The sequence below is a fragment of the Gopherus evgoodei genome, chromosome 3 (assembly GCF_007399415.2).
Source record: "Gopherus evgoodei ecotype Sinaloan lineage chromosome 3, rGopEvg1_v1.p, whole genome shotgun sequence".
Lineage (NCBI taxonomy): Eukaryota > Metazoa > Chordata > Testudines > Testudinidae > Gopherus > Gopherus evgoodei.
Genome location: NC_044324.1, coordinates 47,440,211 through 47,467,145, shown reverse-complemented (window position 1 = coordinate 47,467,145; position 26,935 = coordinate 47,440,211). Strand labels below are relative to the sequence as shown.

Here is a 26,935-nt window from a genome sequence, read left to right as displayed (position 1 = left end):
ACCTCTACCCCAAGATAACATAAATTTGGATGTAATACAGTAAAGCAATGCTCCAGGGGGAGCAGGGCTGCATGCTCTGGCGGATCAAAGCAAATTCGTTATAACATGGTTTCACCTATAACACGGTAAGATTTTTTGACTCCTGACGACAGCTTTATATCAGGGTAGAGGTGTACAAGATTTCTGGGGTGTTCCGCATTTAAAAATATTTAAATTTGATACTGTATATCTGTGTATACATTTGTATCTAAGTTTTTTGTGCCGAGATACAAACTTTGGTTAACAACTCGCACAAACTGCTTTTAGTCACACTGTAAAGTTACAGTGTTTGCAAGTATTTTCCCCTAATTATGTTAAAAAGCATGAGACACACACACACACACACACACACATATATATATGTAAAAAACAGTTCAACATGATAGAGGAACAAAACATTCACTAAATTAGAAACTTGGTTCTTTATCATCCAAATTCCTAACATATAACCTCTTTTTTTTTTAAAAGTTGCTATAGCTCAAATAATCGGAAAAGGTCTTGAGTCCAAAACTTCAGTGTAATTTTGATCACCAAAATTCAACAGTTACTTCTGACTTCAAACTTTTTCCCAAAGTTTTATACTACTAAAACCTACGTAAAAAAGGCAAACCAAACATTTCCTCCTCCAGATGACAATCCGTTATACACACACAAGGCTAAGTTTTAAAGTTAATATAGTACCCTAGCAGAAGCTATGCTACACATTTTCTGAAATGCATACATGATAAATTTATCAAAATGAGTATGCTACTTGAGGCCCTGATCCAGCAAAGCACTTAAGTCCATGCATAGCTTTATGCATGTGAGTAGTCCCATCAATTGTTCATATTTAAAATTATGCATGTTCTTAATGGCCAAGCCCATTGAAATCAATGTGTGTTAGGTGCCTAACTTGCTTAAACACTTTTGAAAATCCCATTAGGCACCAATCTGCATCTTCAGGCATCTGAATACCTTTCAAAATCTAGCCCTAAGTGATTGCTGCATGTCAGTACTAGCAGATGTCCTCATCCTTAACAGATTTAGTTTAGCTTTAAAATAAAAAGGGGAAAAAATAATCTGACTTCCTGTCTTATTGAACTGAAGGAACACATTACTTTCAGTAAACCTGTTCCAATCCAGAGTGTGTGTCCTCTTATATAGAATGAAATTGTTAAAAACTGACTCCTCGTTTTTTTTTCTTCTCCTCCTCAAGTTTCCAGACAGAACCGCATCAAGTGTCTTTGGGGAAATTCACCTCACCTCAGTTCATTAACCAGTTTTGCATTTGGAATGATGTTAACTTCAAATTCTATTGCATTTAAGGTTCTTTAGCAAATTTAGGGCACAGTCCTAATTGCCCCCCTTTCAGAGGCACATAATGCACCAGAAGTGCCATGATTCAAATAGAGAGAAAACTGGGCTACAGGAAGGATGGACGTCATACTCCTCATGCACCTTTTAGCATTATTCCACAGTGGTTCTCCCCATAGCACTGAGAAGAGATCAGGGCATGTTGGGGGTGTAGCTTGTCTCTGCCACTTACATGAATCCAATGACTAAATTCCCCTTTGTAGCCCAAAATATGCAGTAGTTAGTAGAGCAGCTATCCCTTGGCTGTGTCTTTGCTGCTCCAGGTTCACTGAGAAGGAGTCTTTTCCTCACAAACCCTCCATTGAAATCTTCCAGGCAAGCATGTGGACTCAGGCTTTTTACCACAAATAGAAATGTAGCCCCAAGTTACTTATACATATAGAAAGCTGAAGTCAACAAAAACTGTCTAAATTCAGGATGTAATTATTTTAGGTTTGTCAGCAAGTAGGCTTTTAGATTAAATTTATTGTTCTATCACTTCATAAATCCATTCCTATTACAACCAACACAATCGGCACTTTCCATTTAATTCTCTGAGGGATGCTCTTATGGTAAAAAACACATTTCATTTTTTTTATAATCTGAAAAACATTTTTTACTGTTCTTGTATGTATTTCCCTCACTCTAAAACTTAAAATTTCCTTCATAATGTTCACAAAAAGGTTATCTATAGGAAAAGTAATCAACATAAGTAAGGCTTGATAATCCCATGGGGGAAAAAAATGCAGGAATACTTTTGTTATTTACATTTTACTTCATTTGGAAATCACACTTGGCTCAGTTTGTAGTCATTAATTTATACAACTATATTATTTTTCTTAAATGTATTGCTATTTATCTTTAAGAGACCTTTTAACAGAGAAGGCTTAAAACCATGTGCTGCTTCAATTATACTTAGCATTCTGAAGTGTATTTTGAGAGTTTCCTGGAGCTGAACAAAGCTAAGACTCCAATTTTAAAAAAAATACTTACTTTATTGATTTGGCACCTATTCTCTTTGAATGTGCACATATCCACACTTTGGGGAAAAAGAAGCCACTGTGCTTTTGTATTAACTGATTTTTAACAAAGAAAACATCCAGCTTCTATCCACTTAAAAGTATGCAAACTATTGTAGCATTATGGTGATACCCAGCTTCCTCAATGCTAAAACTGCCATTTTTACTTATTAAAGATTGTGTATTGGCATGTGCATTATTCTGTTAAGTACTGCAGTCTCTTATTTATTATGCTCCAACATTGTTGTCTTGCTGTACAAGACAAAGTGAGACATGTCCCTGATGCTCAAGGGCCCAGCCCTTATAAGGCGATCTGTGTGGGTGGACTCTTAGTACTGCACAAGCTTCACTGATTTTGGTTCAGCTCCACAAAGGTGCACAGAACTGTCCCCACTGATCAGCTTGCAAGATCAGCACCTAAAAAGAGAAATAGAGTACAGGATGCTTGGAAACAGGAAGGGGTCCTTAATTTTTTCCCCGTTACATTTATTTATAACTTAGAGAACTGCTCTATGAATTCTCTTGTATGTCTAAGTTCAGACACAGCAGTTTTGTTTGTAACAGCCGATCCCATGAGAATTTTATACAGTTCTAGAAAAACTATTTTTCATTTTCCTTATCGCATATTAAAAGAGCAGACTGTGAAAATTTATTAATTTGATTCAGGTGAATTTCACAAAATCCTATTTTTTCCCACTGGTGAGGCATTTTTACACAGCTATACTTGAGCTCTCAATAGTCAGTCTTATTGTATAGCGGATGAAGGAAATTATCTATAGCCAAATCACTGTACATGTTTACCACAACCTAAATACACTTGTGATACAAACTTAGGCCCACGTCCCTCAAAAGCTTATGCACATGCTTAACTTTACTCATATGAGTAGTCTCACTGGCGTTAAGGGGACTACTCAAGTTATTAAAGTTAAGCTTATATATGTGCGTAAACTTAGGATCTTAGTATTACTCTTCTTATGCAGATTAATATTCAGAGTTTAATGTTAATATGTTCTTTGGAAGTCTGTATCAGATCATCTTTTCAGTCATACTGCATTCGTCTCTGGCCCAATGACTAGGTTTTTAGGCATAGTGAAACAGTCACTGGGTGACAGAATATGACAGTAGCATGGTGATTACAGCACCCACCTAGGAAGTGGAAAATCCTGCACCCAGTCACCCTGCTCCAATCAATCATCATGGATCCACAGTGGAACATTTTATGAGATTGAGAGAGACCCACATCACAATATCCCATAGGTAATGGATTATAGCACGGGTCAGCAACCTTTCAGAAGTGGTGTGCCAAGTCTTCATTTATTCACTCTAATTTAAGGTTTCGCATGCCAGTAATACATTTTTATGTTTTTAGAAGGTCTCTTTCTGTAAGTCTATAATATATAACTAAACTATTGTTGTATGTAAAGTAAATAAGGTTTTTAAAATGTTTAAGAAGCTTCATTTAAAATTAAATTAAAATGCAGATCTCCCCGGACCGGTGGCCAGGACCCGGGCAGTGTGAGTGCCACTGAAAATCAGCTCGCGTGCCGCCTTCGGCACACGTGCCATAGGTTGCCTACCCCTGGATTATAGCAACTTCTTGAGGTGTGGGAAACCACCTGTTCAAATCTTTTCCCCCTCTGGCAGAGAGGGGAATTGAACCTGGCTCTCCCCTATCCCAGGTGAATGCTTTCTTCACTGTGCTAAAAATTATCTAGTGGGCAGCGCCACATTTTGTATGGAGCAACAGAGGCCTCTAACTCATTTTTGCAAGCAGTGCCTTAGGCTCCTAAGCCATGATTCCAGAGGGGTTCCCAGTCACACCTTGCTAAGCAAAGATAGGCACTATCTCCGACAGACAGATGGGTCTTAGGACATACCACTCTGGTCAGCATTTGCCATTGCTAGCTTAGGTGACTCCCTGCCTAGTGTGTTGGCTTTGAACACCACATTCTCAAGTGCCTAGCTCTTCCCATGCATCATATAGGAAGCTTAAGTGCCTATCTCAGATTTGTGGGTCCCATTGCTCCTGTTGCCTAGCAGTTAGGCATTGTGATGCTGTATTGCAAATGTCTAAGTCCCTTTTGCGTATCCCACCTAAAGAGCTCAGTCATTATAAAGCATGTTTTCTAATCCTTTAAATCATTCTTGTGGCTCTCCTGTGAACCCTTTCCAATATATCAATAGTATTCTTGAACTGTGGACACCGGAACTGAACACAGTATGCCAGCAGTGGTTGCACCAGTGCCAGATACAGAGGTAAAGCAGCCTTCCTACTCTTACTTGAGATTCTCCAGGATTGCAAAAGTCCTTTTGGCTGGTGTTGCAATGGGCACTAATGTTCAGCTGATTATCCATCATGACTGCCAAATATTTTTCAGAACCCATCTTGACCATCGTGTCTCAGCTGAAATTTACAGGATTGGGAGTTAGAAAAAAAATCTTTTTATTTGTAAACTGATTCTGTAAGAGTTGCTTATTAACATACACCTGGTGGGATGCAGGAGATCCACAATACTTTTTTTTAAAACACAATATGTCAAGACTTAAAATTCATAATAAAACACTGTAAGCAAAGATGGGGTATAATTCACCACCCACTGAAATCCACACCAAAGCTCCAATTGACTTTATGTGGATTTCAAATGAGGCCCTTAATGAGCACCCTCTGAAATAAATATGTGATTTATGGACAAGTGATTATTGAGCAGAAGATATGAAAGTCTAATCCAGCTGAGGCTACAGCATTGGCGCAGCACAAAACAAACTACTGTATGGTAAAGAGCATGAAGTTTTTTTAAAATCAGCTTGGCCACCTTCATATCACATGTAAACAAGTACGATTTGTAGCTGATGAAGGTACCAAAAAAAATAAAAATAAAAAAAAAAATAAAAAAAGATGGAAGGAATGGTTACATACAGTGTTATTGAAAATAAATCAATTAATATTCACTTTTTCTTTTCTTTTTCTGCTCTTCTTTTTTGCTGTAGTGTCTTCAATTCAGTCATTACATTCAATGTTTTATAAACCCAGGTAATCTGAAAAGTAAATATATTTACATATAATGTGTCCACATTATATTTTTAATAAAGCAGATTATAAATTTAAACTTAAATTAAACACATACCACTATTATTATAGCATTCAACAGCAGCGGAGCTGAAAATACTAGAGAAATAAACATCCCTCTTGAATCGAAATATTGGTATTTAGAAAATAACCTGAAATAAAAAAACAAGTGTTACTCAGCATACTTCATACATTACATTTCAATAAGAAATAATTCCTGTGCATGTATGCTCTGCTGTGTATGCATACTGTAACCAATTCTACCCTTTCATTTCTGCACAATATTTTTGTTAATGTGGTAGAATTGTACACTGCAATTAAAAACCTGCAGCTGGCCTGTGCCAGCTGACTCAGGCTCAGGGGCTGTTTAATTGCTGTGTAGATGTTTGGGCTCGGCTGCAGCCTGGGCTCATGGACCCTCCTGCCTTGGATCCTAATGACTAGGCTGCAGCCTGAGTCCCAACATCTACACCGCAACTGAAGGTATGTCTCTGCAATTAAAAACCTGTGACAGCTGACTTGGGCTACCACATTAACTCCTTAGCCCAAGCCTCGCAAGCCCAAATCAGCTTGCATGGGCCAGAAAGTGCAGTGTAGACACATCCAAAGTGACTAACAGATACAACATCCTCTTTGAAAACTGTGCATGCACATTCACATTAGGAAGCTGTGCTTATGCATCAGAAAGAAAACATACTCTTACATTTATTAAATAGTTCTTCTTCTGTAGACACCAATTTCAATTATTTCTGATATTTGAATGCACAAAGTATTTATGCATTAGAGCCAGAATTTTCAAGCATTCATGTTTCAAGTTTGGCACACACATAAATACTTAGATGTCTCAATAAAAACACCTACTTTTCAGGATGATGCACAACTATAGCTCTCATTTAAGTCATGGGAAGATATGGAGGCTCAGTACCTCTGAAAAATCAGGCCAATTTTTTTTTAAGGTGTCTGAATACAGATTAAGAGCCAGATTTTTAAAGGCATTTAGACACCTAAAGATGCAGATAAGAATCTAATGGGATTTTAAAAAGCAATTAGGTGTCTAACTCCATTGATTTCAGTGGCAATTAGGTCCTTGTGTACTTTTGAAAATCCCACTAGCTGCCTATGTGCAACTTTGTGCCCAAATGCCCTTAAAAATTTGGCCCTAAATTCATAGTTTTAGGTACTCAAGTCTGAGCTCAGTAAGTCATATCTCCCACTTCATACAATTATTAGCCCAGGCTTGACCCAGACATATAAATAGACAAGTATTATCACACCTTGCTGTTTTAGCATTATGTCTCTTGAGCAGAGACCAATCATGCAAAAATGTTGATGCTCTTGCACAAATAAAAATACGGATGAATTTCATGACCAAAAGCAAAAACACCTTCCAACTCCTTTAAAAAAAACCCACCTAGCCCTGTTTTCACTTGTGACTTAAACGGGTTTTCTGAAGTTTTCTGGGGTTAATTTGAACTAAAACAAAAACAGATAACCTGAATCTGTAATGTTTCTAAAAATTGTCAAACAAGAAAAGCATAAACAGGATCCATATGATAAACAATGTAAATGATTTCCCCCCTTAAGGATAAGAGTTAGGTATACAGTACTAAACAAAATATAATACTTAGCACATATTGTATTATAATTTTAATGTTCAGGTTTTTTTTTTGGTTAACTAATGAAACCATCCATTATACTACTTTCCCCTGCTGAGGGATGCGATACTTCATTTAGAAATTGCTTTTGAGGATTATAAAAAAAAAACAAAAAACCAGCATTACCAATAAAAGCAAAATTTAAATATGAAAACAGAAGTTAATGTAATTACCTCCAGTTCATAGCAGCCAGTTCATTGATATATTCAGCACAATATACCAAGGCCACTGGATCACAGAAAGAAACTAATATTAGGTTGAATATTTCTTGACAAAATGGACAGCTAGTGATCAGTTCTGAGCCTGTACACATTATATACATCAGGGGTCGGCATCCTTTCAGAAGTGGTGTGGCGAGTCTTCATTTATTCACTCTAATTTAAGGCTTCGTGTGCCAGTAATAGATTTTAACGTTTTTAGGTCTCTTTCTATAAGTCTATAATATATAACTAAACTATTGTTATATGTAAAGTAAATAAGGTTTTTAAAATTTCAAGAAGCCTAATTTAAAATTAAATTAAAATGCAGAGCCCCCTGGACTGACGGTCAGGACCTGGGCAGTGTGAGTGCCACTGAAAATCAGCTCACGTACCGCCTTTGGCACACGTGCCATACGTTGCCTACCCGATATATATTATTACTCCCCACCCAAAAAGGGGAGTTATTACACAGTTCAGACTAACTGCACAAACATAATTCTGAATGTTTGTGTCCCACATGAGATCTCAATATGTGAGCACACAAAACAAATGTAGTATTACAAAATGATAAATGCACAGGTATAAGTTCATAGAAAAAGGTCAATATAATCAAATCTACAGTATAAAATACAACTTTTTAGTCAATCTTACTGATGGTTCAGTTGTAAAATTGAATGCAAAAGTAAAAACCTCATCAAAAAATAAGTAATTATCTTAGAATTAAGGTTGTAAATATCTACCAAATTACTTAGACACTAAAAACATGAAGAGAACCTTTTAGTTCTCAGAAAACACAATTGCCTGAAAGCCTGGATAGGTTAAAATAAAAACAAATACACCAGATATTAGGAAATATCTAATTAGGAGTCACCAAAATAATCATCTCTCTCCTGTCCTCTGCCAACCCTCCTCCCTGTGTACGTGCCACGAAACATCCTGATGAATGTTTGATAGTGTTGTTGTTTTCTTAAATGAGGAATTTAAAGCAACATCTTTAATCCACTTTACTTGCAAAATTTGTCTAAGAAATCAAACTTTTATACCTGGCTTTAGATTTATACATAAGTGTCCTGCACCCTTGGCTGTTCCTGATTGAGACACTGCCTCTGTGAAGTTCGCAGCCTCCCACATTATTATAGTTGCACGTCTATACAAAGAAATTTGAAACTTTGTATGCTTTCAGATAATTGTCCTGAACTCAGTTCTTGTGAAGAGATATAATTTCTGTTGACCATTTATGGCTCTGAAAAAAGCAATAGTGACTTGCAGCAAGGTGAAGCCTAGCACACTTTGGACTAATACTAATAATATACCCAGACTATCAACAGTTCTGTGGTCCAGTTAAATCACTTTTTTTCAGAGACACTGGTGCAATGAGGAAGTGTATTGTCTACATACATGGTCACCTCGTGGTTCACTGTTTTGTGGAAAATGATGCAGGCACAAAGTTAAGGCATCTTGGGTGACCTTAAAGGTGACCTACACAAGGTTCCATATGTACGCTATTTTTGGTTGTACATGGAATATAAAGAAGGCCTAAAAATTCTTCTCACCTCCCATCTTTTCCCCCAAACACTTCTTTTTTCCCTGCTTGCCTTTTACCTGAGAAATACCAGGAATGCCAAAAGATTGGTCTTCCCTGATTTTGCAGGAAGGCTTTGTGATGGTCTCAGATGGGTATTGTCAGCTCTCACCTTAATTGAAGGTTGCTGTATTAAAACTTGATCAAACTCATCTACTCTAACAACTACTATTAATAACAGAAACCATACAACAACGTTTAAGAATCTCTTCCTACTGAGTCACCAATATAGACACAAAGCACACCTCTACCCCGATATAACGCAACCTGATATAACACGAATTTGGATATAATGTGGTAAAGTAGCGCTCCGGGGGGCTGGGGTGGGGGGGAAAGGCTGCACGCTCCAGCAGATCAAAGCAAGTTCAATATAATGCGGTTTCACCTATAACGCAGTAAGATTTTTTGGCTCCCGAGGGCAGCGTTATATCAGGGTACATGGAAACCACTTAACTGCTAAATAGTTCTCAACCACAAAACCACCCTAAATTAAGTCTTCAACAATTCCAAAATATTTAAAATATTTTTGAGTTGCTGGTTCAAGCTGTTTGGGAGACAGAACACAAAAAAATAAATAAATCAGGCTTACTATAGTAAAAAGGGGGATATTATTGTATATATATTCTGTTGAACGGTATATTACATTACTAAGTGGATTGTATATAATAACAAATGAGCACAAACAGAATTATAATCACTAGTGTGCCATAGAGGAGATGTATAATAATATGCATAACTTTAAAGATATGGATGCCTATTTCAAACTCGGGCAAGCTATTAATTCTCTACTCACCCATGCAGAGAAAATGCCCTATCTGCAGGTGGTAGCGCTGGAATGAAAAGCAAGTGATCAGGAAGCAGAGGATGTGGAAAACTGCAAGTCCCAATAGCCATGGTTCAGACCAGTCTGTCTGCTGCAGATGAAACATGAAATCAATTAGGAAACAACATAAACTTTCATCTTACCTGTACTAAAGCTAACCTTGTTACTCTAGGCTTACATATTAACAGTTATCAATTGCAAAACTGGAGTTTCGCTTTACTCTTCTAAATTACTGACATCAGAAAAGCACAGAGTTGGAATGCAGATTAAGAAAAGGATTTAACATTAAAGCAGACAGCCCCAACGTAAAGCTTCCTTTAAACAAGGAAATAAAACAAGATGAAGTAAAAGAGATTGCCTGGCCTTTACAGACACTTACACATGTGAGTAACTTCACTTACACTCAATGGGACTCCTCACATCGCCAGTGTTTGCAAAGTAGGGCCTCTGACACATTCGGGGGCCAGTGACACACATGACTGGGCCTGTACGAGGAGGGGTTTGCCAGCTTCACTCTCTCATGCCCACAGAGCCCTTTCTACCACCAGAATAACGAGAAAGCCCAATAACTCCCGGTACATCACGTACCAACGCTACCTGATTACTTCCCCAAAGGCAGCCGAATTCTCACCTACTCCACACACTGCGGTACCAGAGACCAACATCCCCCCGAGCCAGCGGGGCCCCGCAACTACCCCCTTCACCAGCCCCCACCCACCGACGCCCCAGAGATCTCCCCTCCCTGGGGCCCGCACCCACCGCCCCGCCATAGGGCCCCCGCGCGCGGCTCGCCAGGGTGGGCGGAGGAAGTTACCGCCAGTATCGCGGGGAGACCGGTAGGCACGCGCTGCAGCGGCTCCATCTCCGTGGCGGCCGCCTGCCTTCATTCTCGCGAGAAGCCAGTGGGGAAATCCCGCGAGACAGGACGCTGAAGAGACGTTAGCGCTCTCGGCGTTTCACAACGTATGTAGGAGAGGAGTGGGCGTGCTAGGGCGGGATGTCGGGGTAGTGGGCGTTGGGCGTTTTTTGTGCAGTCGGGGTCACCCTTATTCTGAACATACACGGCGCAGCCGAGCTGCCCTGGGCGGGGTTTCCGCGATCATAGCTCGTTGCCTGCCCGTCTAGAGTGGGGCGGTGTGCGCCGTTATTTTTGGCTCCTGTCTGGCTGGGGTGTTCAGTTCCCTTCCTCAGCCAAGGGTAGCAGGCCTATGGGTGGGGAAGGGTGTCTGTTGTGGGAAGTAGGTGTTTGTGATAGACTGGGCTTGGGAAGAGGGTGAAGCAGGAGAAGCAACATATTCCCATCAACACTGCAGTCATTCAGTGCCTCTGGCTATGTCTACACTGCAGTGTAAAAGCCTAGGGTTACTAGGACTCCAGTTAGCTGTCCCATGTCGGGAACCCTGGGCTTGATCATTTATATTTGTACTTTAATGCTAAGCTACAAGTTTTCCATTCTGTGGTGGAACCTCCGCCTCTATCCAGCTACGCTGCCATGCACATGGACCTGAGTTGAAGTGCACTGCAAATTCTTGACCTGCATTATAGATAACTTTTTTATTTCAGGAGGTTGAAAAAGCTGCTGGGGGGAAGCTGGTCTAGATTTGATTTTAACAAATAGGGAGGAACTCATTGAGAATTTGAAAGTGGAAGATAGCTTGAGTGAAAGTGATCATGAAATCATAGTGTTTGCAATTCTAAAGAAGAGTAGAAGGGAGTACAGCAAAATAGAGACAGTGAATTTCAGGAAGGTAGAATTTGGGAAGCTCAGAGAGCTGATAGGTAAGGTCCCATGAGAAATCAAGACTGAAGGGAAAAGCAACTGAGGGGAGTTGGCAGTTTTTCAAAGGGACACTATTAAGGGCCCAAAAGCAAGCTATTCTGCTGGGTAGGAAAGATAGAAAATGTGGCAAAGACCACCTCAGCTTAACCATTAGATCTGGCATGAGCTAAAAAATAGAAAGGAGTCATATAAAAAATGGAAACGACAAATTACAAAGGATAAATATGGACAAACAGCACAGCAATGCTGGGGTAAGATTAGAAAGAGAAAGGCACAAAATGAGCTCAAACTAGCTACGGGAATAAAGGGAAACAAGGACTTTTTATCAATACATTAGAAGCAAGAGGAAGATCAAAGACAGGGTAGGCCCACTGCTCAGTGAGGAGAGAGAAATAGTAACAGGAAACTTGGAAATGGCAGAGATGCTTAATGACTTCTTTGTTTTGGTCTTCACCGAGAAGTCTGAAGGAATGCCTAACATAGTGAATGCTAATGGGAAGAGGGTAGGGTTAGAAGAGAAAATAAAAAAAGAACAAGTTAAAAATCTCTTAGAAAAGTTAGATGCCTGCAAGTCACCAGGGCCTGATGAAATGCATCCTAGAATACTCAAGGAGCTAACAGAGGAGGTATCTGAGCCTCTAGCTATTATCTTTGGTAAATCATAGGAGACAGGAGAGATTCCAGAAGACTGGAAAAGAGCAAATATAGTGCCCATCTACAAAAAGGGAAACAAAAACAACGCAGGAAACTACAGACCAGTTAGTTTAACTTCTGTGCCAGGGAAGATAATGGAGAAAGTAATTAAGGAAATCATCTGCAAACACTTGGAAGGTGATAGGGAACAAATCATGTCAAACTAATCTGATAGCTTTCTTTGATAGGATAACGAGTCTTGTTGATAAGGGAGAAGCGGTAGATGTGGTAGATTTTAGTAAGGCATTTGATACAGTCTTGCATGATATTCTTATCGATAAAATAGGCAAATACAATTTAGATGGGGCTACTATAAGGTGGGTGCATAACTGGCTGGATAACCGTACTCAGAGAGTAGTTATTAATGGTTCCCAATCCTGCTGGAAAGGTATAACAAGTGGGGTTCCGCAGGGGTCTGTTTTGGGACCGGCTCTGTTCAATATCTTCATCAATGACTTAGATATTGGCATAGAAAATATACTTATTAAGTTTGCAGATGATACCAAAGTGGGAGGGATTGCAACTGCTTTGGAGGATAGGGTCAAAATTCAAAATGATCTGGACAAATTGGAGAAATGGTCTGAGGTAAACAGGATGAAGTTTAATAAAGACAAATGCAAAGTGCTCCACTTAGGAAGGAACAATCAGTTTCACATATAGAATGGGAACAGACTGTCTAGGAAGGAGTTTGGCAGAAAGGGATCTAGGGGTTATAGTGGACCACGAGCTAAATATGAGTCAACAGTGTGATGTTGTTGCAAAAAAAGCAAAAGTGATTTTGGGATGCATTAACCAGGTGTGTTGTGAGCAAGACATGAGAAGTTATTCTTCTGCTCTACTCTGCGCTGGTCAGGCCTCAGCTGGAGTATTGTGTCCAGTTCTGCGCACCGCATTTCAAGAAAGATGTGGAGAAATTGGAGAGGGTCCAGAAAAGAGCAACAGGAATGATTAAAGGTCTTGAGGACATGACCTATGAAGGAAGGCTGAAAGAATTGGGTTTGTTTAGTTTGGAAAAGAGAAGACTGAGAGGGGACATGATAGCAGTTTTCAGGTATCTAAAAGGGTGTCATAAGAAGATGAGAGAAAACTTGTTCATCTTAGCCTCTAAGGATTGAACAAGAAGCAATGGGCTTAAACTGCAGCAGGGAGGTTTAGGTTGGACGTTAGGAAAAAGTTCCTAACTGTCAGGGTGGTTAAACACTGGAATAAATTGCCTCGGGAGGTTGTGGAATCTCCATCTCTGGAGATATTTAAGCGTAGGTTAGATAAATGTCTATCAGAGATGGACTAGACAGTATTTGGTCATGCCATGAGGGCAGGCGACTGGACTCGATGATCTCTCAAGGTCCCTTCCAGTCCTAGAGTCTATGAATCTATGAAAAACCTGGCCAAAAGGTGATAACAGCTGCCTTCTGCTCCCCATGGCAACTGTAGCTCTAGTAGTGTGGTGCACTGAGGGAAAATGCTACTACCTGCCCGGTTTCCTGATTGTAGTGGAGTTATTGATAGGACATAATGAGCACATGAGTACGTAAACTGTATACTTGGCTCCTTGGGTGGCTGTCTCAGTAAGCTGACTGGTTTGAGACAGCTTTACCCTGAACTACCTCTAATCTGAGAATTGGGCTCTCCAGCTCTAAACTGAGTCACATTGGCAGGAAAATTCTCATATGCACCTCTTCTGAGGATAATTGGGACATGAGTTTCCAGGGCTGCCAAAGTATTAAAATGAAACTTTGGAATTTGTAATTTTTAATATGGGGTGTTCAGTGAAGATGTTTTTGTTTATTTTTGTCTTTGTTTTGAAGTTTGACATAAAATGAAGGTATCAGGCAAAATGCATTGTGCCTGCTTCCCACAGCCTGGCTGCTGCCAGCTATGGAGCAGTGAGGTACATCCCTACTGTGCTCCAACATCCTTCAGGGATCTGTTATCCCTATCTCTGCCACTCTCTGGGTGGCAGGGATAAGAGATCACTGGGGGGCTGTGGGAAATTTTTGAGGCTGGCTCTTGCTCACCACCCTCACAGTGCACAGTGTCCACATGCCCTTGCATGAGTCCCAGGGGTGGAGGAGGCCAGGGCAAGGGACAGAGTGGAGTGGGACCAAATGGCTGCCCTGCAGAGCAAGGAGACAGTAGAGCTCCTGATGCAACATGGCTGGGGATGGATGACTACCAACATTCTGTCTGCTAGGACTACCTCCCACCTGTCAGCTTTGCTCACTACTCTAGGCAAGCTCTGCACAGTAACAAGGCGGAGCCACAGCAGGAATGCGACTTGTGCTTGGCCAGGCAGTAATGGTGCTTGCTACCTGAGGTTTTCTGAACCCAAAGCTGTTGGTAACTTCTCTTTGTGAGGAGGTGTCAGGAAATAACTCAGTGGGGATACAGCACATCTGTCTGATAGATGATTGGTAGAAATAGTACAAATGAGTGCTTTTACTTAAAACTTCCACTTCATTGAGTCTTCAGCATATACATAAGCAATCTATAGTTAACACAAATGTCTGGAGTTGTCTCTGAATGCGTCAGTGACAGGTTTCCAGTGGCCAACCTTCTGTCTACCGCTGGGGATCTTAAGATGGATTCACTGAGGAGTCCACTCAACCCAGACCTTTTACCCTTTGTTATGCTTATGTATGTTACAATATGTCAATCCAAAACAACAACAAAAAACAACTGTTAAGTAAGCAGTTTCAAGCCATTAGTTGTGCCACTGTATTTTTACATAACAGTCCAATATAGGCAGACTTCCTGTTTTTCAAAGCCACGTGCTTCAGGGAATTTAAAAACAAGCTTAACAGGATGGCAGCAGAGTCATGCTCACTTTTTGTGATAGCTCAACCCACTCCCTTTTCCTCTGGCTTTCTTAGTTATCCTAAGGTTGCTACAACGATCCTAGAGCTTCTTTTGGCAATAAGCATGATAATCAGTACTCCAGTTACTGACAGTGGCCTAGGAATTTTGCTGGGCTGACAATCACCCCTAAGGCCTGGTCTACACTACGTGTTTAAACCAATTTTAGCAGTGTTAAACCGATTTAACGCTGTACCTGTCCACACTACGAGGCCCTTTATGTCGATATAAAGGGCTCTTTAAATCGGTTTCTGTACTCTTCCCCAACGAGAGGAGTAGCGCTAAAATCGGTATTACCATATCGGATTAGGGTTAGTGTGGCCGCAAATCAACGGTATTGGCCTCCGGGTGGTATCCCACAGTGCAGCACTGTGACCGCTCTGGACAGCAATCTCAGCTCGGATGCAGTGGCCAGGTAAACAGGAAAAGCCCTGCGAAATTTTGATTTTCATTTCCTGTTTGCCCAGCGTGGAGCTCTGATCAGCACGCATGGCAATGCAGTCCCAAATCCAAAAAGAGCTCCAGCATGGACCATACGGGAGATATTGAATCTGATTGCTGTATGGGGAGACAAATCTGTTCTATCAAAGCTCCATTACAGAAGACGAAATGCCAAAGCATTTGAAAAAAAAATCTACAGGCTACACAGTGCTGCGTAATAAGCGTAACGGGAAGCCAGAGACTCAAATGGATGCTCATGGAGGGAGGGAGAGGGTACTGAGGACTCCAGCTATCCCACAGTCCCCAGCAGTCTCCGAAAAGTATTTGCATTCTTGGCTGAGCTCCCAATGCCTGTAGGTTCAAACACATTGTCTGGCGTGGTTCAGGGAATAGCTCATCAATTTACTCCCCCCCCCACGTGAAAGAAAAGGGAAAGAAATCATTTCTTGACTTCTTTCAATGTCACCCTATGTCTACTGAATGCTGCTGGTAGACGCGATGCTGCAACAGTGAAGAGAAGTATCCGCTTCTCTCCCCTCCCTGGTGGCAGACGGTACAATATGACTGATATCCGTCGTCACCATCAGCCCGTGAGTGCTCCTGGCTTGTCTCAGGTGAGGTTGGCCAGCGGCGCCTGGGTAAAAATAGGAATGACTCCCGGTCATTCCCAGTAGACGGTACAGAACGGCTGGTAACCGTCTTCATCATAGCAACTGGGGGCTGAGCTTCAATCAGCCCCCTCCCTTTCATGTGAAAGAAAAGATTCTGTACTGCCTGGACTATCATAGCACCAGGAGGCTGCCTCTCCCTCATTTTGTCACTAAAAACTCAGTGTTTCTTTTCCTGCATTCTTTATTACTTCATGATACAAATGGGGGGGACACTGCCATGGTAGCCCAGGAAGGTTGTGGGAGAAGGGAAGCAATGGGTGGGGTTGTTGCAGGGGCACCCCCCGTGAATGGCATGTAGCTCATGATTTTTGCGGGATCTGACACAGAGCAGCTGTACTCTCTGATACACTGCTTCTCTAGTACATTTGCCCCATATTCTAGGCAGGACTAACTCTATTTTTAGAAACCATAAAGGAGGGATTGACTCGGGGAGTCATTCCCAGTTTTGCTTTTGCGCCCCCAGCCGATCTCAGCCAGGGGCACCCATGATAGCAGCAGACAGCACAGAAGGACCGATAACCATCATCTCATTGCCAAATTACACTGCCAGCAGACGGTACAGAATGACTGGTAACCATCTCTGCTATCATGCAAAAGCAAATGAATGCTGCTGTGTAGCGCTGGAGTATCGCCTCTGTCTGCGGCATCCAGTACACATATGGTGACTGTAAAAAAAAAAAAGCTGAACTGGCTCCATGGTTGCCGTGCTATGGTATCTGCCAGGGCAATCCAGGGAAAAAGGTCGCGAAATGATTGTCTGCCGTTGCTTTCCCAGAGGAAGGAATGACTGACGACATTTACCCAGAACCACCCGTGACAATGATTTTTGCCCCATCAGCCACTGGGCTCTCAACCCAGAATTCTAAGGGGCGGGGGAGACTGCGGGAACTATGGGATAGCTATGGAATAGCTACCCACAGTGCAACACTCTGGAAATTGACGCTAGCCTCGGCCCATGGACGCACACCGCCGAATTAATGTGCTTAGTGTGGCCGTGTGCACTCGACTTTATACAATCTGTTTTATAAAACCGGTTTATGTAAAATCGGAATAATCCTGTTGTGTAGACGTACCCTAAGACACTGGCTGCCTGCAGTGCTGCTCCTCTGCTACCAGGAACTCTGGGATGCATCCGAGGACTTCCAGGATCGGAGTAAAGCGGGGCCTGCATTCACATAGGAAAAGCAATAGGTCTCAGTCCCTAGGTCCCAGCTTAACACGGGTTCAGACCCTCCAACCCTGCTGGGTCATGGGTCTGAGCCCCAATGTGGATGCATTTGCTTGAGTCTGAGCTCAGACCTGGACATAAATTGCTGGGTAAACATACCCTCTACGTAAGTCAGTTGAAGTTGGTAGGGATTTTCTGAGTAATTGAAGAGACAAGAACTGGTACAGGGGAAAGAGAGAAGTCATTTTAGCCTCCTGCTAATGAGGCTAAATGAGGTAGTTGTAGTGGAGTGGGTGAAACCTATCTGAAAACCCTTCCAATCGAAATAAGAAAAGCATAAGAGGCACATGCTACAACTTCTGCACAGAACAAAATGAGTATTCATTCTACTTACCCAATATGCATGTACAGTACGATGGCAATGTGAAAGTAGAATGAATTATATTGTACAAATAAGAATGTATTAAAGAAATGTTGTATGTACCTTTAAGCAGAAATAAGAACTGTTGAAATACAGGTGCTAGGAAAAGTAACATTAGGCATAAACAAGGGTGCTAATGGCAAAACATTAACAGAATATCTGGTAATAGTAAGGAAATAAGATATGCATGCCTAGCCCAGGTAAATTTATCAGATTCTGCTTCCTTTGTTATCTTGTTAAGTGCTCGCCCTTTTATCTGTATAAATAAGATAGTTTGTGTCTTGCATGGTGCTCACATTATCTGGGTGTTATTAGCAGAGCGCTGTGCTAATAAAACAGAGTGGTCTGACAAACTATGAGTCCTGAGTCTAACTTTGACAGCAAAAAGAAATTGAAGAATAAATCATTCACTCAGCAGTGACCTTTTTGCAACATGAATTTAAGTTTGAGTAAAAAATTATGACAGAAAACTGCATTCATATAGGCAAGAATCTCAAATTCCAAATCTTTGCTGTCACCCTCACAATGTCACAATTCTCTACTCCCTCTGTTAAAAAGAGCCATGGACTCTGAGAATCCAAGCTTTCAGTTATGTTTTTTAGTCAGACCACTTTTTCTTATGCCAGATGGATGAAAATTATCATTTTTGTAAGATACATAGAAATACCTTAAAATGTATATATTAAAGAAGATAAAAGTAAAAAAACCCCATAAGTAATCTTCATTGCTTTAATATAAAATATTCATGCTTGTCTGCTCCATAGCAAAATGCATGCCCAGCCACATGTCTTCATTTGTGTCATTTGTATTACTAAATCCTTGTGCTCTACTATGAAAAAGATCTTGAATATTTGAGGCTTCTTATCTTTAGAGCCTAACATTGGTGGTGGTTTTAGTAGTCTTACAGTAGAGTCTTCAGTTGAGATCAGGCCCCCATTGTACTAAACATTGTGCAAACAGTAAGAGGCAGTGTACATCAGAAAACTTACAATCTGAATAGATAATACTGGCTAAGGTTGCAAGAAAGGAATTATCTCCAATTTACAGATGGGGAAATGAGGCACAGAGAAATTAACTGACTTGCCCAAAGTCACATAGTCTGACATCTTAACTATAACCACTAACTGTTCCAAATAACAAAATATGTCTTTAGTTATTAAGTCATCCCCATCTTTACATTTGGACTAGACTGAAGCATTGTATATACCTGGAACTAACTGCAAGGCCACACAAACATCAGCAAGTCCAGGATGTAGAGTCTCATTTTATGAGTGGAACACTCTGGTGAATTTGGCCCAGTTCAGATTTAGTGGATTGCCAAAGACAAAGGTCCCTATGTTTCTGACGAACTCTAGGTGCAATGAAAGTCATTGCCTGCCATAGCTGGGCACAGGCTATTTAGAATTTTGTATGTGGTGCTTAGTGGTAGTCACTGCAGAGTTCATGTGTAAACTTTGAAGGAAAATAGGCATTGCCATACTGGATCATACCAAAGGGTCCACCTAGTCAGATGTTACACATTTGTCAAAGGCAAAATTCATGGAACAGTTGTTACTGGAAGATTTTAATTCAATTATATTAAGCCAACTACACTGCCTAAAATAGTATTTATAACTTACAACCTTAATTTCCAATTTACCTAAACAGGTAACCAAGATTGTGGCCTGCCCTAAAGGAATTGCCAGGGAAGTAAGCTAACCTTGCTGACCCTTGAAAGAACATGGATACAGCCCTCCAATCAAGATTAGACAAGCAAACAATAAATTTTCAAAAACAAAGTCTTATTTATTGAGAGAAAATTAGGTGATTATAGTATGTTCAATTAAAACAAGAAAGGAAAAGGGAAAAAATACCATGTAAAATAGGTAATAGAGCACAACTGGATGACTCTTTAAGAGCATACATTTAACTGGTACAACCTTTCAAAGAAGAGCCATTTTTTGTTTTTGTCTTTGATCAAAATATTTCGAGAGTCACATCAGATGCAAAGCTACTTGTAGAGTTAGAATTTATCAACTAATAATAATTGAACATATTTAAGTTATTACTATTCAACAATACTTTTAATGTGACTTCTGCTGGTGGACATCTTTACGCAGTTACTCAGTATTTGGTGTTTATGCTGTGATTTTCATTTTCAAGCAGTTCTCAAGACTAACATCTTGCAGTTGGCTCCTCAGTTTATTTTTGATGAAATTCATGTTGGAAAACACTTGTTCACAGAATTACGTTGAACCGAAGATTGAGAGAAGCCCAAATGTGTATTTCTTCAGTTGACTGTATGTATCTGGCAGACAATTCCAAACGTTGAATATAATCTGGTCTTGCCGTTTAAAGTCATCCATTTCAGACCACTTGTGTTGTAGCCCTAGGGTGAATTTCTGCCTTTTCAGATTTCAAGTTCAGTGACAAGATCTTTCAGTTTTGAATTCCATAAATCCTTGTATTGCAAGTCCGCTACTTCAATCGATCAATTCCTGCAAATGCTGAAAAATTCAATGCAGAAGTGTCAACTTCGAGTGGTTTCAACAGAAATGACAAAGTGGCCTTTTCCCTTCGGAACTTGTGAAATCGGTTAGCAAATGTAGCTTGCATTTTGATGACTGTTTCTGCAAGGAACGTAACGTCAATGTCAGTGTCGTTTGTATTGTTTCAGTGTTGGGAAATGCACTAACATGCCCATCTCAATGTCCCTTACAAAGACCGCTTTCATTCAATGAAAGAACTTCTTCCAGAAGTGAAATTGCAGTATATCCTTTTCCCTGTAACTTCCGATTCAATACGTTTAAATGAGAAGTTAAATCCACCATGAAACTGAGTTTCTGCAGCCAGTGAGGCTCTGTTAGCGCCATATATTTAAGGCCCTTTTCTCGGAGGAACACCCTAATTTCCTCAAGACATGACACAAACCTCACCAGGACTGCACCTCTGGAAAGCCATTTTACCTTGTTATACATGAGAAGATCAGAATATTGGCTAACTGCTCAAAGAAGCCCTCAAAATTGCCTATGATTGAGAGCACTTGTCCTTATTTTGTTAACAATCTGCACAACCATTTCCATTACTTTTGAGATTCCCTCTGGAAAGATTTGTGCTCACAGCACCTTCTGGTGGATTATGCAGTGAAATTACATCGTGCTTCATACTTTTTTAAAGTAATGAAACGCAACCTTCGTATGCCCCCTTCATGCTCAGTGTTCCATCTGTAGCAATAGAAATTATTCTGTTGATGACAATATATTTTTGCTTCAGACATTCAGTGACAGCAGATGCAATGTCTTTGCTCTGAGTTTGTCTTTGGCAATAACGCAATCAACTCTTCTTGAGGACCTTGATCGTTAACGTATCTGCCGAGTCAGGCAACCTGAGCAATGTCATCCACATCACGTGTCTCATCCTCAATGGTTTGAAGTAACCCAAAAGGACCTGCTACGGACCAGATTCCAGAATCTTTAAATGTCATGTTTGCATTAAGGACACCAGTGCATTCAACCATAAATATTATTCCTGGCTCTTCACTTAGACAAAAACCATTTTTGACACTGAGAGATCTGCAAACTTGAGAAGGACTGCTGGCGCAAAAAACAATAATTCCATAAGATTGCATAGCAGTGTGTAACCTAATGTACATTGAACACTGATGGAACTGAGCACAAATAGAGAATTTGAATGAGGAAGGCCCCTCTCTTCTGAAAGATTCAATATTGGAGGACAAGCGCATGCACCATTGGCAATAGCTGGAGGTAACTAGTCCCACAAAGCATTGTTGCTTTGGTAATGTGGTATTTCATGTACAGCTTTCTCTGGGTAACAGCGGACCATTTTCACTACTCTATGTTACGAGAAGTAGGTTTGTGTAATGGGGCGACGACTCACCGCTGCGGCGCCTCCTGCTGGTCGTCCAGGGAATTAGCTTCCCAGTCTCCGGCGCGCCCTCTGCAGGTTGGTGTCTTGCTTGCCGCTGGCCCCGGTGTGCCTCCTGGTCCCCGGTGCCCCTTCTCTCGGGGTTCTGCCCCCTGCAGTATCCCCTAGTCTCACTGGGTCTCCCCTCCCCAGGGGATCCCCGACCCCCTATCCCCACCTTGCCTCAGTCTTGGGCTACTGCCGGTCACCATCTAGCCCTCTGCTCACTGGGACGGACTGCAGTATAATTTCCACTCATCATTGGCAAGGAGAGTTTGGACCTGCTGCCTCAGCCTACTTGCAGCTTGGGGGTTTTCCAGGCCAGAGCTCCCCAGCTCCTCTGGCCTTTCCTCAGCTCTGCTCCACTTTAGGTACCCTGCTCAGCTCCCAGCAGCTAGGCCCATCCCTCTCAACAGCCAGAGAGAGAGAGTGTCTTTTGGCTTCTAGCTGGGCCCTCATTCAGCCAGCAAAGCTGTGGTCAGCTACCCACTCAGGCCTTGGCTACACTCACACTTTACAGCGCTGCAACTGGGGTGTGAGAAAACACCCCCCTGAGCGCTGCAAGATACAGCGCTGTAAAGAGTCAGTGCAATCAGGGCAGCAGCGCTGGGAGCGTGGCTCCCAGCGCTGCACGCTACACCCGTAAGGGATGTGGTTTACATGCAGCGCTGGGAGAGCTCTCTCCCAGCGCTGCCGCTCTGACTATACTCACACTTCAAAGTGCTGCCGCGGCAGCGCTCCTGCAGCGCTGCCAGGGCAGCGCTTTGAAATTCCAAATGTAGCCATACCCTCAGTTTCCCCAGCTGTTCTTAATTTCTCTTACCCTGCTGCAGCCCTCTCTAGGGCTGCTTTTACCCTTCCAGGGGCAGAGCGGAGTGATCATCCTGCTACAGTTTGGTACCTATGACTCTGCCCACGTTATTTTCTGTTTCCAAGATCCAAATCAGGTCACATTGACACTCATCCTGAACACTATAGACCATTACAGGGACCATATTGTTCGCTCACTTTATATTGTGGGTAGCTTCCCAGGATGTTAAAAACTTTGGAGTAGCCCACCCGGTTGTTGCATTACCTATCAGCTCAATGTTACAAAAATAATGTTAATTAGGTTTTACATAAACTGTAGTATTTACATATATTACAAAGACAAACATCCAGAGCATTTGATCGATGAAGTTTTCCTGCAGGTAAACAGAAATAAAAACAGAAATAGTATTTGTTAAGTACCTGAGACATATGGCTCAGCTCCCTTCCATGATTTCAGTTGGCCTAGAGTGAAACCATTCCACTTCTTTTCTTTTTGTCAGGGGTTTCTATTTGATATACATTGGGGCTGGCCTTGTTAACTATTGTAGCTGGGCCTACCCACCTAGGACTCAAAGCATGACCCTTCTCAGAGCAGTATTTGTAGAGGACCTTATCACCTACGTCTCACTTAACAACCTTTACATGCTCGAGTTTCCTATCCACCACTTCAATGTTAGATTTCAACTGGGCAGCTACTTGTTGTGTACCATTGATATTATGTAGTATTTGAGTCATATGGTATCTGTTTTAAGCCTAGGTTGATAGTTATCTGGGGGCTGTCCCCGTGCCCACCAGTTTTCAGGGGTTCTCATGGGTTGTCCCATCATGGCTTCAAATGGGGTAAAGCCATGAGACGCTATCATTGACCTGATAACCATGAGCATGAGGGGAAGCCTCACATCTCAGTCTTTTCCCTGGAGGGAGATGACCTTCCTTAATGCAGATTTGAGAGTTCTATTAGTTCTTTCGACTGAACCAGAGCTTTGAGGATGGCCTGCTTGATTCCTAAAGCCTGGTACAGTGCTTGAATAATTTTGCCGATGAAATGCGGACCTTGGTCTGAGTCCATTTCGAGAGATAGTCCGAACTTGAAGACAGTCTCTTCCAGGAAAACCTTAGCTGTTGTTTTTGCTGCGCAATTTTTAGTTGGGTAAGCTTCCACCCATTTAGTGAAAATATCAATGATCACTAGGCAATATTTGTGGCCTCTGCTAGTGCAGGGGAGAGGGCCAATATAGTCAATTTGGATTCTACACCAGGGGTAGGCAATCTATGGCACATGTGCCAAAGGCGGCACGCGAGCTGATTTTCAGTGGCACTCACACTGCCCGGGTCTGTGGGGCTCTGCATTTTAATTTAATTTTAAATGAAGTTTCTTAAACATTTTAAAAACCTTATTTACTTTACATACAATAATAGTTTAGTTATATATTACAGACTTATAGAAAGAGATCTTCTAAAAACAAAAATGTATTACTAGCATGCGAAAACTTAAATTAGAGTGAATAAATGAGGACTGGGCGCACCACTTCTGAAAGGTTACCGACCCCTGTTCTGCACCAAGGACCTTCTGCGAAATGGTGCTGCAGTGGTCCTTTAGCAATTCTTGGTGTTGTGTTGTTTTCCACACATTTTAAACAGGATTGAATGTGCAAGGTTATGTCCTTCCACATTTCTGTCCACCAAGCCACAGGTGTTACGTGCGCCATAGTCTTTTTGTGACAAAAATGGCCTTGCTGGTGGGCCAAATTGACTAACTCCTTTCTTAAACAATTGGGCATTACCAGCACTGGAAGGGCATTGTTATTATTTTTCCTGAGAGCTAGGATAAGCCCATGCTTATCTAGGTAGACAGAAGAACCTTTACAGTCCTTCTTTTCCAGCAGGCTTTTGATTTGCTGGTCTTGCTGCTGAAGTTGCTTGCGGTCAAACTGACTGTTCACATCAGGATTTGATGGCTGGATCTTGGAAATAGATGGCGACGTGTGCATCCAGAGGTGATCTTCGTTGAGAAGTGCAGCTTCCTTTGCTAGAAGGTCCACTTGATGATTCAGCTTTGACACTTCTATGTGGTCCTTGCTATGTGCTTTTACTTTACACAGGTAAGTTTCTCCTGACTTGCTGGATGCCAGATCCCAGGCATGCTGTAGTAATTAGCATATCGTATGGGTTTTCCATCCACCGAGTGAATCTGATGCTGAATCCACACAGGCATCCAGTCACTTAGGGCTTGGATCACCCAATCTGAATCAGAGCAGAGGCAAATGTTTTCTTCCTCATTTTTTTCGTATAAGACGGCCACAACTGCCACTATCTTGGCTATCTGAGCTGAACATGGTCTGACCATGCCTTGTAGTATCCTTTTCGAGGTTGGCTGTAGAGCAGCATAGCCGGCGTGAGTTTGGCCATCCTGGTGTAACAACTACCTTCTTCTTTAAGTGCTGTCCCTGTGGGTGCTCCACTTTAGGTGTTCATGCGCCTCTGCACTCGTAGTTGAAGACTTTTAGTAGCCGTGCTCGGTTGGGTTGCACTGCTGCAGGCAGTTAACCGACGCTGTGCGACCAGCCCCCACTCAGTTCTTTCTCTACTGTCCTTGGCTACGAGTTGGAGCAATCAGCAGCGCCTCTCTACTTTGTAGTTAATTAGTTACAGTCAGTTACTCAGTTTTCTTATTAGCAGCTACTTAGCTTGTTTCCCTTTCCTTTTCTCCTTGGTTTAAAAAAAACAAAAACAAAAAAAACCCTTACGGCCAGGAACTTCAGAAAAACAGCCGTTTTGAGGACAAAAGTCCCCCCACCCCCCAACGGGAATGTCTGGTTTCCCGGGTTCTCAGTGCCCTGCCTCCAGGCTCAGAGTGCCTGTCCCTGACAGCCACGCTCCATGTGTTTGCTCCGATGCAGGCACTAACAAAGTGTTGCATTGCCTCAGGGTCACAGAAAGGCAGGGATTGGAGAGGTCTCTCGGACCTGCGTCAGGACATGAGGCTTGGGAACCCCCCCTCACTTCGCCAGCTACTTCGGACAGGAGTGCTTTCTCCAACCCCACATTGGCGTCACTCAAGGAAGTACCTGAGTCCCCACTGCAGGAATCAAAAAACCCCAAACCCACAGCTACCTTGCAGGTAATAATAGTACTGGCTGTGCTGTCAGCGCTGGGAGCTCTGGCGTCTGAGAGCTCGGGCACCGCTGCAGACAGAGAATTCAGAGTCCCATGTCTCCATGCCACAGCTGCTCTGCGGGCACTCATCCAGTGCTTGTCTTGCCTGTGCTGTCAGCGCTGGGAGCTGAGGTGCAGGAAAACCCCTGCACCACTAGAGTCTGAGACTCTACAAGAGCCGTCTCCAACACAGGCAGTATGGGGAAATCAAAACATGTGCCTCTGCACTGTGATGTCCATTCATTCCGCGGGTAGGCAACCTGTACCTGCACCAGGTGTGCTGTCAGCACTGGGAGCCAAAGCAGCCGAAAATCCCGGCACCACCAGCACTGCTAGAGCCAGAGACTCTACAGGAGCAGGCTCTGATGCAGGCATTAAGGGAAAATCAAACCCCCATGCCTCTGCACCACGATATACGTTCATTCTGCGGGCAGGCATCCAATACCGGCACCGGCTGTGCTGTCAGCACCAGGAGCTGAAGTAGCGGAAAATCCTGGCACCCCCAGCACCGCTAGAGCCAGAAACTCTACAGGAGCTGGCTCTGACTCAGGCACTAAGGAGAAACCAAAACCCTGTGCCTCCGCACCACAATCTACAAATGGCGCCGCAGCACTGCTACAAAAGGCTGCTTCTTCAAAGGCGCACCCAACATGCACAGAGGCACAGCCAGTAGCACCGCATTCCCCTCCATAGCCCTGGCACTGACAAGGAGGCGGCCCTAGGGGCCAATCAAACCAGTACAGCAGCAGTTCCTCAGACAGAGGGTTCTGGTATTTGGCTCTGCCCCGATCCCCCTATTCGCAGTACCTATATGAGAATGATAGCCTGCGTCCCCAACATCACTCGCTGTCTCACTCTTTATTTGAAGGAGAAAGATGAGGAAGAACAGGGAACTTTTCTCCCACTCGCTCTTATCCATCAGGAATCAGTCAATCCAGGAGTCTTCTGGGGCATATTATGCTGTCCCCAGGTATTTACAGTTGTATGGGAACACCCTATGCCACTCCCATTCCAATGGGCATATTAGACTCCATGGGTCATATGTCCCACACAAGGGGGGGCTTCCCGCCATGGCCAGACCCAGCACACAGTTATTTCCCACAGCTTCTGTACCAGCACCCTCAGTGGTACCGGGGAAGAGAAGGAAGAACCTCTGCTCCTGCAGGGGACATCATCTACTCACTTGCCATGATTGTCCACAAAGGACACCTTTATGCTTCCTCCCCCAACATAGGGGATGATTTCAAACTGTTCCATGGCTTATTTGAGAGGATGGCCCTCTCTGGACATTTCTCTTGAGGATGTCCCCATGATACAGC

General features: G+C 42.4%; 1 protein-coding gene across 4 annotated transcripts; it reads right to left on the bottom strand.

Annotated features, from left to right (window-relative positions):
* Positions 1-503: 503 nt before the first annotated feature.
* TMEM18 (transmembrane protein 18) lies at positions 504-10,730 on the bottom strand. 4 transcript variants are annotated; one of them, XR_003999492.1, is made up of 7 exons: positions 10,532-10,730; positions 9,688-9,808; positions 7,286-7,340; positions 5,516-5,609; positions 5,341-5,426; positions 4,671-4,794; positions 504-2,807 (listed from the first exon to the last, which is right to left on the bottom strand). XR_003999492.1 is itself a non-coding variant. In XM_030555524.1 (6 exons), exons 1-6 carry the CDS (start codon positions 10,577-10,579, stop codon positions 2,801-2,803), a joined length of 411 nt encoding a protein of 136 aa, XP_030411384.1. In that variant the 5' UTR covers positions 10,580-10,730; the 3' UTR covers positions 504-2,800. The 4 variants fall into 4 exon arrangements, 2 of the variants coding, with proteins under 2 accessions (XP_030411384.1, XP_030411385.1); XR_003999491.1 differs by having other exon boundaries at positions 5,308-5,426; positions 10,532-10,729; XM_030555524.1 differs by lacking the exon at positions 4,671-4,794.
* Positions 10,731-26,935: the final 16,205 nt, after the last annotated feature.